Source organism: Daucus carota, chromosome 8 (genome assembly GCF_001625215.2).
Source record: "Daucus carota subsp. sativus chromosome 8, DH1 v3.0, whole genome shotgun sequence".
Classification (NCBI taxonomy): Eukaryota; Viridiplantae; Streptophyta; class Magnoliopsida; order Apiales; family Apiaceae; genus Daucus; species Daucus carota.
The window spans coordinates 21,501,762-21,514,690 of NC_030388.2; the positions used below are offsets into that span (position 1 = coordinate 21,501,762).

Here is a 12,929-nt window from a genome sequence, read left to right on the forward strand (position 1 = left end):
TAATATTTAAAGTTTTGAAATCTTAATTTTAAAGTTACCATTATTTGAATACAAGTCTTATCCATATCTTTGCTTCATTAATATTCAAATTTAAATCCTAATTATATTCCAATTTTACTTTTTTCATTATAAATTACATGATATTACAAAATCGAAGAAACCAAAGTCATTGACATTCATAATAATAATAATAATCACGTAATGGATTGATGTTAGTACTAAAATATAAAAGTTATTATATTACCATATTAAATCATTAGAATAGCTTCGTTGAGAAGATATATACTATTTAACCTTGGGCTAGATATAACTAGCTACTACCCGGTCTGGTAGCATAAACTTAAAGATGATGTGGTAGTGCAAGGGTACTTTCTTTGTTGCACTGTGATGAAGATAGAGGCATCTTTGGTCTCAAATAAAAGGTTAAGAACATAGCAAAACAAGAATGAGAAAAACGTGTTCATCAGGTATGTATAAATGAAACAAGACTAAATGTCATCCATTATTCAAGAAGTTGTACCGTTTAAAGGAATAACAACAATTTTCATTAAAATTCGTGATTGAATGTTGAAATATATAACATTAAATTATAATTATTTTCTTTAGAATTTTAATAGATAATTGGAATCTTTAACTATGTGTTATAACCGATAATCAGTCGTGAGATAGCACCAGATAATATCGCAACATGTCTAAAAAGTTTTGGGATCCAAGGCATACTTTCGACCAATTTAGCTATACTAACAACTCGGCCTCTTACACTACGTCCGATTATCAAATTAGTTAAGGTTTCAGCATAATTAACAAACTTAAATCAAATCAATATTATCGTAATATATAATAATCTTTATAAATGGATCAACATTTCTAGATATTTAGCTAGACTAACGCCCCTCTTACACTAGGTTCCAATTATCAAATTAGATGCGTAAAAAGTTCTTTTCATAGTACAGTTTCATAATATAACAATTAATAAGAAATAATATGAAAAATTATGCGAGTATTCACATGTCAAAAAATAATAATTATAAAAATAAGATTTGTATGCTCTAAATAGATAAATAATTCATGAAATTGTTTACAAGAAATGAATCAATTACCAACAAAACAATACAAGAATAATTATATTTGTATAATACACAAGTCAAAAATAAGATATGTTGGATATAAATCTAAATAAAATTTTAAAATTATATTATATATAGAATTATATAATATATTATAATTTTAAAATTATAATATATATATATATATATAATATAATTTTAAAAATCAATTGTGAACCTAAAGCGTCGGTTAAAGTATTCAACTGACGTAAAAAGTGCTGAACAAATGACATTTTGTATCAGTTAAGCTAACAATTGATGTATTTATATGTATATGCGTCGGATCTGCCTTTAACCGATGCTAAAGGGGTGACATGAAAAGGTATTTTTATACTAGTGCTAGTTGAAAAACGGAACAAACACATTCTTGTAAAAGCTCAAAGAATAGGCTAAAGAACATTGTTGGGTATCAGCCCATTACAATGGTATCATGAGTTTGGGTGATCCAAAACATATATAGATAATAATTGTATGTTTAGACAATTATTATAAAAGATATGTCTTGGTCACAAAGTTAGAAGAAGTATTGTTGGGTATTCACCCAGTTAGAATTGGATTCTGATTTGAGTTGAAGATTTCAGAATTGGATTCCAATTGCAGTTAGGTATTTCAGAGTTAGAGTTAGATTCTGATTTAGCTAAGTTTGAGATGGCTATATATACATAGTCATATTGTGTTTGATAGGTGTGCTCAAGATTTAGACTTAGGTATCGCTTGCGGGCGGATGCTTGGGTAGTAGGCTTGAGTATCCAAGTTTGGTTGATTGTATTATTGATAATTGTTCTGATTAATAATACAAGTTGAGACATGGGTTTCCGCGTCAAATATATTGTTTTGTGTGTGATTTGCATTAGAAATTGAATCTCGTGTTTTATCCCTAACAAACATGACCACTAGATTCTGGGTTTCAATACTTTTATAGAAAAAAAACTTAAAATTTGCAAATAATATATATTTACTGCTTTAATTTGGTTGAAAGTTGAATTATGTCAAAGATAATCAATAAAAACAAATTTGTGACTTCCTATATATTTGTGTTATTCAAATGACATGCTTGCGTATATTCTTTAATTGTGTGAAAGTATAAAATCATACGACTACTATTTTAGTTGTATATTTAGATTTTTAAATTTACAATGTGCAAGTCACTTTTGGGCTTGTTTAATAGTCTTTACGCTTTCTTTTCATAATATGGGCTTATGTTAGTTTTTGAACATTAAATTCTATGTATGGCCGACCAAAATTATTGGGGGCCCAATAAATATGTAACATCTATTTAAAGCATCCTCTAGTGTACCAATAAGAGACTACGGTAGGGTTAGGGTTCGTAAAAGTTCTCTCGAGTCTCTTGTTAGTCTATTGGCTGGACGCCGCCATCTCACAACACCTTTTTATTTATAGTCCAACAATCGACCAACAACAATCGATAAACATCTTGTTATGGTGTTGTTTGTTCGTAATTTTACTTGATAGGGTGAAAACTGCCTCATATGTGCTTGGTTTTTCTACTATACTCGTTCAATGCTTGCATCCCGATTTTTTCGAGATACACTTGTAAGTAATTGTCAATTATTTTTTGGAAATAATAACACAACACACACATATGGATGCACGCATCAAAAGTGATGATTTACCCAATTTGAAGGATTCTTACTATTCATTATTTTAATTAGATTTATGTTGAACAGATTTTTTAGATCTTGTTGCGCACTCTCGAAATTTTTGTTTTAAGTTTGGTTTTGTGGTTATGAAGATAAACTCAAATTGAATCAAAATCATTTATATATAATGCATTATTTTTATGCTTGAATTTTAGATCCGATGTGATTTACATTTGTATTGATTTTAATCAATTTTTGGGTATTTTTTCGGATTGTATATATTATTGAATTATTTAAAACTCCAATATCCATGATTAATTTTAGATTTTAGTTTTGCATTATGATTTGGATGATTTACCGTTGTCATTGATTTGCATTTCTAGATCTTGATCAACAAAAATTAATCTTAAAAAAATAGTTGAAAGTACCATAATAGAGTGAAATTTTAACAATATTTGTCATGAACTTTTTCCAGAATTAGTCATGTGTACTGTTTTTTTAATCTTCAACTGATTCGTAAAAGTATTGTATTATTAAAGTCACTCACCAATTTTTATATCATTTCTAGGAAATAATGAAGAAAATGCTCCAAGAATTATTGAGATCAAGTTGGTATACAGCAGGTAATATTCCTTTATATTTTATGTTCTTTATTCTGTTTCAATTCATACTCGACATGTAATTGTTTCTCTATGGGAAGTTCATCTTATGTAGTTGTTATTATCATTATTGTTAATATATTATGTGGTTAATTATGTTAAAATTTATGCATGTCATGTTTTATTATACAAATCACATGTATTATATAAATATTATGACACCAAACATATGTACTAGTACTATGTTAACTATACCTATATACTTTGTGCTTGTATTTTTAAAAAAATATTATATATTACATTTAAATTTCGTAAAATATCCATAATCCAGTTATAATTAAATATCACAAACTTACATCAAAGGAGCACTAAAAAAGACTTTCAAAAATAATAAAAAATGCGATTCCATGGTTCAATGTACACAGGGACGGAACGAGGAATTTGGATTGGGACGAGCTTGACAAGTGAATAACGAAGGAAAATCTACTTTCATTCATGCTAGGAATCGAAAAAAATGAGAACGGCACCCAGTTAATCAGCATTCTCTGTTCTATTTTCTGAATCTACTTGATTATATTGATTTTGGATGTAGTTAATAGTGGGTTTGGGTTTACTTAACACATAAATAACATAATATATATAACTTCTAAACCTTTTCTAGAAAAACTTCCCTGACTTAAGCCCAGGGAAGCCCTCTGTACATTCGTCTCTGAATGTACAAAGACAAGAATTCTCTCATTCGACACAAAAGTCTAATGAATGTAGTAAGCATTTGTCGCACATTTTACTTTGATGTCACATTATTGATACTTATCGTATGCCTTTAGCGGAGATCGCTATGCTGCATGCAAAATAGAAATCCAACGAAATCCTAAAAAATAAAACGTAAATAAAACCATACGTTCACGTGAAAACTTCACACGTGGACTTGTTGGACCCGAAATAGCATGCGGGTCTATCTTTCTGTAGTTATCATCAGTCTTTCATCTCTCAATCTCTGTAAAAATTAAGAAAAAAGGTGACATTTACAGTTTCACCAACTTCTGCTACAATTTCTCAAATGTACAACCACAATATGTACCATGGATATGGATTGATGGTAACTCTGTCACCTCAAATCTGTAACTTTCTTTTTGTGCTATGCTTTCACAGTGTACTTTCTATTTAGATGAATATTGTATGTATGTTTGGTCTTTTTCTTCTGGGTTTTTAGAAAGTTGGTGGATTGTTTATCTTATTTATTCGGTGGATTTACCAGTTTTGTATTGATTTGTTGTTTTCAGGGGTACCCAGTTTATGGTAACAGTGAATGGGATGGTTATCATTATTCCTGTGGATCCGATGAGGTATGTTTCTATTTTAGATTTCTTGTTTTGTTATGCGATTAATTACGGAAATTTAAATATTTTTGATACAGGGTGAAATATGTTCTTTGTTGATTTTCTTGTTTTGTTTGTGTCGATAAGAGTAATTACAGAAATTTAAATATTTCATGCTTCGGGTTGAATGTGAAGTGTGCACTAAATATGCTCTAGCTTGATTTTCTTCTATTTGATTAGTCCTGTACAGAACTGTTTGTAGTTTTATCAGTTTAATTTTGTTGATGCTTTGCTATTGTGAATTATTGTTTTGTTGTTGATTTAGGATGGTATGTACTGCCATGTTTTTTTTTTTTTTTTCATTTTGATTAATAAAAAGAGTCAATTTTACAAATTCGCACTTTTTTAGCATCTGTTTGGTTTGCAAATGAATGCCTTTTCTTATAGAACATCTTGTTATGGTGTGTTTAATACTCCCTCCGTCCCCTCCAATTCTTATCATTTGGAGAGGAGTGTTCGACGCGCATTTTAAGACTCATGAAAAATATGGTTCTATAACTTATTTTTAAAATTTTCTTTTTCTGAATAAAAGTTTAATGTTTGAACTTTTATTCAGAAAAGAAAAATTTTAAAAATAAGTTATGAAACTATATTTTTTATGAGCCTTAAAATGCGTGCCGAGCAGTCCATTTCAAATGATAAGAATTGGATGGGACGGAGGGAGTATGATTTATATCTCAGTTAATATCTGTTCTGGATTTTGATTATACAAACTTTCTGAGAAGAGAACAAGATAGCCATGTTTAATTTTGCTGCAGATTGGTACTAATATTATAGAAATGTCGAATGAGCTACTAGGGACCTTTTCCCCCATGGAGGGAGTAATTCGATACATGTGCTGATAATTAAGTGAACACCCTTAGTGAATGGCGGTTAATGTATCCACAACTTCTGGTAATTTTAATGGGCTTCTAGGTGTTAAGATAATCTTGATAGGGTTGTAATTCAAGCCAAATGGAGTTTTCGATTATGGAGTTTTGAAGATTGTGTATGCTCCCACACATAAACCTGACGATGGGCTTGAGTTTGAACTTTGAAGGCATTAGGCATCATCTTCAGATATAAGTCTTGATAAATCTTATAAAGCCTAGCATATATGACTGTTAAAAATGTTTTGGCAACTTATTTAACTGGCTAGTACGGCGTACTGCAGTCTGGAGCCTAGTTTTGTTTATACGTTCGCATTGGGGTCATGTGGTGTGTACAAGTCATTTGATGGAGATGTTAATAGAATTACAGGTATATAGGATATTAAGTTCTACGCCGTCCAGATATCTTCATCAAATTGTCTGAACTTATGAAGTAAAACTGCATTTCCCAACCCAACTGTTATCAGAACCACCGAGCTAGAAGAACTAATGTAGTTTGCAACTCAGTAATATTTGACTCGGTATTGATTTGTCAATTATCACTGCCTTGCTTGCATTATAAATTTGTATTAGCAACTTGATGCTTACAATTGTTCATCTGCTTTCATAATAAGTTCTACAGTGCTATCCTGCAACCAAGTTATTTTGTTTTTGGTTGTGATGCTAGTAGAAATTAGTGTGTATGTTATTCAGGTTGGTGATATCTTGTTCTTGGTTGGAGTAGAATGCTAGAAATTGCTCATAACATGTTAAATTTAAGAGAACATTTTTTTTTTGCATCTCTTCGCAACAAGCTTTTTCCATCTTAATAACATGTCTTGGTTACTTTTCAGGATGCTCCCAACTTATTCTTGGCTGGAGGTGCATCTTGGTCATATGATTATGACTTTGCTCACAGCAGAATTGGCACAGGAGTATTCATTCCCAAGCTGGATCAAGGAACTGGAGTATTCCATCCAAAGTTGGAGCTGGTAGAGAAGACCAAACAAGAAAGCAATCCTGTCAATCCCGACAGAGTTGAGCAGGAAAGATATCTTGGGGATCCTAACAGAGTTGCACAAAAATGCAATCTTGCGAATGCCAGCAGAGTTGATCAAGAAAGCAATACTTCAAGTCTTGATTCCCTTCCTGATGAATTGCAAGAGCTGGTATTGACTTTTCTTCCGCTTTCCAGCATTATTGGGTCTTCTTGTGTTTGTAAGAAATCGAAGCAGATTGTGCTCTCGGGGAAGTTGAGGATCAACTCTGCTGAACGTTTGTCCAAGCCTTGGTACTTCATGTTCAAAAACTTTGATGATCCCCTTGGTAATATATACGACCCTCTACAGCGCCATTGGTATGATTTTAAATTCCCTTTTACAATAAAGCATACCTGGAAATTTGCTGCATCCTCTGGTTTGATCTGCATGATGGAGGAAACTGATTGCAATTTCGAGATTTACATATGCAATCCCATGACTAGAAAGCACATAAAATTGGAAAAACATTTAGGTGCACCAGAGTCCACTTATAGCAGTCTTGCCTTTTCAGTCAATAAGCCTTCAAATGCATACACCATTGCAATTGTGAGGTCCTGGCAAGCCCAAGAGAGTTTTACTCATTGGAACACCTCAATTCACATCTATAATTCAGAGAAAATGATGTGGTTGAGTCCTTTTGTAGAAACATTAAGTGGCTGGCGAGCAGGATGTGACAGCATTATTGTTGATGGGGCTCTATATTTCGTGGTTACAAAAATTGGCCTGACTAATTGCCATGCTTTGTTACGCTATAATTTGGATAACTCATCTCATAACTGCAACCTAATCAAAACTTTGACCCCCATTCCATTCTCCCTCACTTGCGTGCGCCTGATGTACCTCCAAAACAGGATTGTCATGGTGGGAGGTCTCGGTAGTCATGATGTTCCAGAAAAGATCGGCATATGGCAGCTTAAGGGTGCAGAGTGGGAAGAGGTTTCATGGGTGCCTGACACTTTCTTTCAGGGATTCGGAGAAATAGATGATGTTTTTGCAAGCAGCGGTGCTGGTGATCTTATCTACATCCAAGCCTATGGATCAACATCAGTTCTTATCTTTGATATGAAGTCGGAAGTATGGAAATGGTGCCAGAAAAGGCCTCTGTGTAGGAGGTATGCCCTTGAGCTTTTCTCAGGATTTTGCTTTGAACCCCGGCTTGATATTTCACCCTGATCTAGCAGCATAAATACTTAGTTGTAATAGCAGTGTTAGTCATTTTCTGTTCAGCCTCCTGCGCGGATTTCTTCATCAAATAATTTGTACTGTCAAAAAATTCTGGAGACGATGATTATTTCATTTATCTGTAATTTTTTTTAATGATAATCACACGTTAAATAACAATGAGACGTAGCATCTGTTAAGTTCTTTCAGCATTGTTCCAGTTTCTCAGTAAATTTCCTAATGCATATTCAAATACTATTAAGCATAAATTTATTTAAGAAATTGTTACATATTTATTCTATACGTAAAAGTAGTAAACCTTAAAGTTGTGGCCAAAGTTTACATCAAGTTATAAAAAGTTGGCAAGATTTCCAAATTCTCAGAAAGGCGGCCAAATTTTTTGTAACTCGGTGTAAACTTTGTTCAATTTTTTGTAACTCGGTGTAAACTTTGTCCACAACTTTGAAGTTTACTCTACATAAAAGCATTGGCATTTGGGGTACTAGTGTGTGCAAACTCAACTGGTTGCTGCAATGTAAGAACAAAGGTTGAGTCTTTTAAGGGAAGATCTGAAGAAAGCAGGTTCTCTGTGTTAACAAGCAAAGTTAAGTTTGTAAAAAGAAGGGAAACTGTCTGCTCTATTCCTGACTTTGCAAAATTTCAGATAATTTTTGTGGGTGGATCTTATGGGGTATAGCATCTAAATAGCATATTGCATCTGGAGCTCACTGACTAGTCTGCAACATAAAAGATGCACTCCACAGTTCAGTTCAGTGTGCACTTTGTGATTAGATTACATGCAATCACCTCCGGGGCATAGATAAATAAATATTAATTGACGATTATTTGAACTTGACCAAAAAATTATTAAACCCTGAAATGCAATTTGACTGGAAAACTATTAAAATAAACTCGAACTCATGTCAAACATAAATTTTAACTTTCCCTATCACCTAAAAATTTAATAATCTACCTATTGACAAGAATTGAACGCAAGACCTCTTTAATTCATGTGCACCACTTAAACCACTTGAGCTACACAACCAATCAATGTGTTATTCAAAAGCATTAACCACATACATTAAAAATGTTGTATTTATATTCTTTTCAATATCTTATTTATTTAAGATAAGTTATTATTTCAGGTATATTGAAAAAGAATCTGAATAATAAGGCTCGAATCATGATTCCACTTTTTAAAAATGGATATAATTCATATCCGAATAAAAATGAACAAATTCAAATCTAATTTAATAGTTTAAACGAGTACTAATTAATACGATATTATAGAAATTTTAAGTAATGAATGTCACAGGTTCGACTCCCGAAGGGAGCGATATTTGTGATTATGCCTCCTGGGCCAGAGCCTGTCGCTTAAGCGGTTTACCTTGGTTCACGTGGTTTGCAGGCTATCACGTGAGCTCATTCGCTTAAGCGGTTTACCTTGGTTCACGTGGTTTGCAGGCTATCACGTGAGCTCGTGGGTTTACCCAGTGCGCACCCAAAGGGTAGAGGCGGCGGGTTTCCACGTAAAAAAAAAAAAAGAAGAAATAAGCTAAAAAACTAAGATTTTAGTGAGCATCTCTGAAACAAAACGTTGATGGGCTTTCAACATGGACTATGTCATATTAAAATTTATTATTATAAAAAGTAATTTATAAAGAGATTACAATATTTTGGAAAACACTAAATAAGGTAATTAAAATAATATTCTTATTTAGAATATTTTTTATTTGAAACTTATGAATTCAGAATTGGACATGTAACTAAATATGTTTTAAAAATATATAGATATAAGAATAATGTCAAAGACATAAAATTTGGTGTCAGAATATATATCTAAATGATGTAATTTTAATGATATATGAATTTGAAATATTATAACTTGTGATATAAAGTTGATTTTAGGGAAATTCTATATTGTTAATCAAAAATCAATCAGATAATAATAAAAAGCGTTTACGAGACCTACTAAAAAGAATTGAGTTATAAATTTTCCTTGATTTATTTTCAAAAAAAAATTACTTGGTTAAAATAAAATAACACAGAGAAATCATTATTATTACTAAAACAAAGCCCACCTTACATCAGCACTGCCACATGTCACCTTCTCCTTCAATTAGTGACATCATCTTCCACTAATCATTTCACCAATTAACTTATTTTCTCTTTCTTATTAATTATAAATTTTTTACTAATTTTCTCTCATCCTCATTTCTCACATACTTCACCATTATTTTTAATTGCAAACTAATGTAAATTCTCTTACATTCTCCTTTCTCATCTAAAATCTTAATTTCATATTATTTTATTTTTACAAATACTTATCAATTATTTTATATTTTAAACTCAAAAAATTAACATAATTACGAACATTCAAAATTTTCAAATTATCACTTTCAAATTTATGTTTAAAATTGTAATCATACTTATACAAATAAATATATGATATATAAATTGAAAATATATATACTCCATCCCTTCACTTAAAACTTATATTTTATATAATTTTAAAAGTCCAACTAACCCACTTATAACTTATAGTACATAAATATAATCATATTATAAAAAGTGTGAAAAAATATCATTAAAAATTATATTTGATTTATCTATCATATTTAATTTCAACATTTGTAAAATAGTGAATTAAAATTGTATAGTTTGTAGGCAAACTTGAGCAATGGCCCTTCAATATATTATAACCACTTTTTTGTGAAAAATATGGAGTAATACGAATAGGAAAAGGGAAAAAGTTCCAGGAACTAAAATCATATAAATTCTATACTCATAAAACAAAGAGAATAATATATGGTTTAAGTAAAATGGTTTTTTAAATCATTAAAAAATGTGTTTCGGTTAATACCTTTTTTATTGATGTATAAATAGAATTTTTATTTAACACCATTGAATAAGATCTTAATAATTAATCTCTGTAAAGTAATAATTAGAAATCGTACCTAATGTATATTCTTGAATGAAATTAAATTAATTTATTTTCAATTTATATAGTAAACCGTGTTGTCTCCGGTTATAATATAATAAACATCGGCTAACATTATTATCCTGTGTCATTTTTTCAATTTTTGGATATTTAATATTATACATGTATTTAACACCAATTATTCTGTTAGTTTCAAAAACTAATTAGAAACCGGCCTTAATGTATATTCATGAATGAAGATAAAATAATTTATTTTCAATATTTAATAAATTGTGTTACCAACGATTATAATATAATTATATGTGCTTTTTTAGAAAGATTATAATAATTTGTCTTAACGTTTAATTTTAATATAGTGTTAATATCATTTCTGCATTTCAAAATAATAAAAATATTAATTTCATAGATAAGAAGACATAATCAACAAAAATAATATCAATTATTTAGAAAGATGAGTACGCAAATATTTTTATTTTTAAAATATACAATAATATTTTTATTTAAACCGTGCATTTGCACGAGACTAATCTTTTTTTTTTTTTTTTTTTTTGAAACGCAAGGAGACTAATCTAGTAAGCTATATATATTAAAGTCTTAAAATTGTAATTTTTAATATGCCATCGATCAATATATGACATACCAGTTAAAAAAATAATTCAAACTACAATTAAATAATTAATCATTTACAAATTAATCCAAAAAAAATAATTGATTTTGAACCGGATAATCTGACGCGATACAGTGAAAACTAATATCTGATTAACGGAAGTAGAATAAAAATAGTTTTTTTTTTCATAATCCAGAATATTGGATATCAAATATTTAAATTAATCTTTAACAAATGAACATGATATGCTATATTGCTCACCCCTAAGAAATACGAGTATCAAAATATTTAAAAATTTAAATTTGCACAAAGCTAAAAAAAATATATACACAACTAATTGAGCTAAATATTGCATGTCTTTTTTAACTTTATGGGATGTGACTTATATCTACTCTGTTTTTGCTATTTCAAATTCTAGGAAATCATTGTTTGAGATCTGGTTTATAACAATTACATGAAAAATCATTAAAAATTTTAATCATCAAGCTTAGAAAACTATTTATAAAAAATTAAAATTTAACAAGAAGCCGATATTATAACAGATTGTATCAAAATAATAATCTTCTAATATTTTAAATTAACAATAAAAATTTAAGACATTAAAGTACTTTACTGTCGATATGAAATTTAAAAGGTTAAACCACATTAAAAGTATCAGAATTTTTTGGGCACAGTTATAAGGTTATTAGTTGAAATTATACTTTTATAATAAAATATGGTATTGGTATGTTTAGTTGTTACAATTTCTATTTACGCAAAATGTGTGCAACATATGCTAAAAAAGACTATCTTGATGCTCTGCCCCATCATGTGTCACTTATCTATGACGTCCAACCTACGCTCAAAAAAGAAGAAATAAATGTAAAACAATGCACGCCACACATATTCTTCTAATGACGATTTTGAGCATCTCCAACCATGAAGACTCCTTAGTTAAAATCTTAGTTGTTATACCAAAAATAAAAATTATAGTTAATGGCTTCAAAAATTCACGCTCCAACCATCCCCACCTGTTATCTATAATTATAGCCAACCTCCAATGGATGACTATATTTGTCGATCCACTACAGATCTGTAAGAAATCAGTAGGATGATTACACATAACTTATTACCATATTAAAGTGATATATTCTATTTATAACAATTAAAATATTAATAACATACTATTTTTAAATTATAGCCAAGCAATATAGCCAATACCATCGGAGCAAAATGTCTTATAGGTTCAGCAAATTTTACATAATATCTTACGGGTCCAATTTAGCCAACGATTATAGCCAACACTGTTGGAGATGCTCTTAGGATATCGTAATTCAACATATCAAGAACAAGTTTTCATCAAAAATATGTTATGTTAGGTGAAATAATTTAATAATTTTCAACAATAAATTACAGATACTTTTAATGAGGTATAATATATAAATAATATGATGATGACCTCTATATCCTCACGAATTTGAATATGGAAAAATCAATTCAGTTGTAGTTTTTGATGCATAAATTTTTTAAAAATATAGTACTTATTATTATTATTATTATTATTATTATTATTACTATTATTATTATTATTATTAATGCTATTAGGTTGCAAATATAACATTTTCATATCTACTTATTTTGTCAAAAAATAATAAATTCATCAATATT

The 12,929-nt window shown here is 29.8% G+C and overlaps 1 protein-coding gene across 3 annotated transcripts; it reads left to right on the forward strand.

Moving 5' to 3' along the window:
- Positions 1 to 2,429: 2,429 nt before the first annotated feature.
- LOC108198969 (F-box/kelch-repeat protein At3g61590-like) lies at positions 2,430 to 7,896 on the forward strand. 3 transcript variants are annotated; one of them, XR_010286158.1, is made up of 4 exons: positions 2,430 to 2,660; positions 3,276 to 3,330; positions 4,590 to 4,652; positions 6,388 to 6,455. XR_010286158.1 is itself a non-coding variant. In XM_064082517.1 (3 exons), the coding sequence occupies exons 1-3, from the start codon at positions 4,367 to 4,369 to the stop codon at positions 7,744 to 7,746; spliced, it is 1,461 nt and encodes a 486-aa protein (XP_063938587.1). In that variant the 5' UTR covers positions 4,303 to 4,366; the 3' UTR covers positions 7,747 to 7,896. The 3 variants fall into 3 exon arrangements, 2 of the variants coding, with proteins under 2 accessions (XP_063938587.1, XP_017222230.1); XM_064082517.1 differs by lacking the exons at positions 2,430 to 2,660; positions 3,276 to 3,330 and adding an exon at positions 4,303 to 4,405 and having other exon boundaries at positions 6,388 to 7,896; XM_017366741.2 differs by lacking the exons at positions 2,430 to 2,660; positions 3,276 to 3,330 and adding an exon at positions 4,411 to 4,483 and having other exon boundaries at positions 6,388 to 7,896.
- Positions 7,897 to 12,929: the final 5,033 nt, after the last annotated feature.

Coding starts and splice junctions, on each gene's coding strand:
- LOC108198969 (XM_064082517.1), top strand. CDS start 4,367: ATGTACAACCACAATATGTACCATGGATATGGATTGATG. Junction 4,406..4,589: donor ACCATGGATATGGATTGATG/GTAACTCTGTCA, acceptor TGTTGTTTTCAG/GGGTACCCAGTTTATGGTAA. Junction 4,653..6,387: donor ATTCCTGTGGATCCGATGAG/GTATGTTTCTAT, acceptor GTTACTTTTCAG/GATGCTCCCAACTTATTCTT.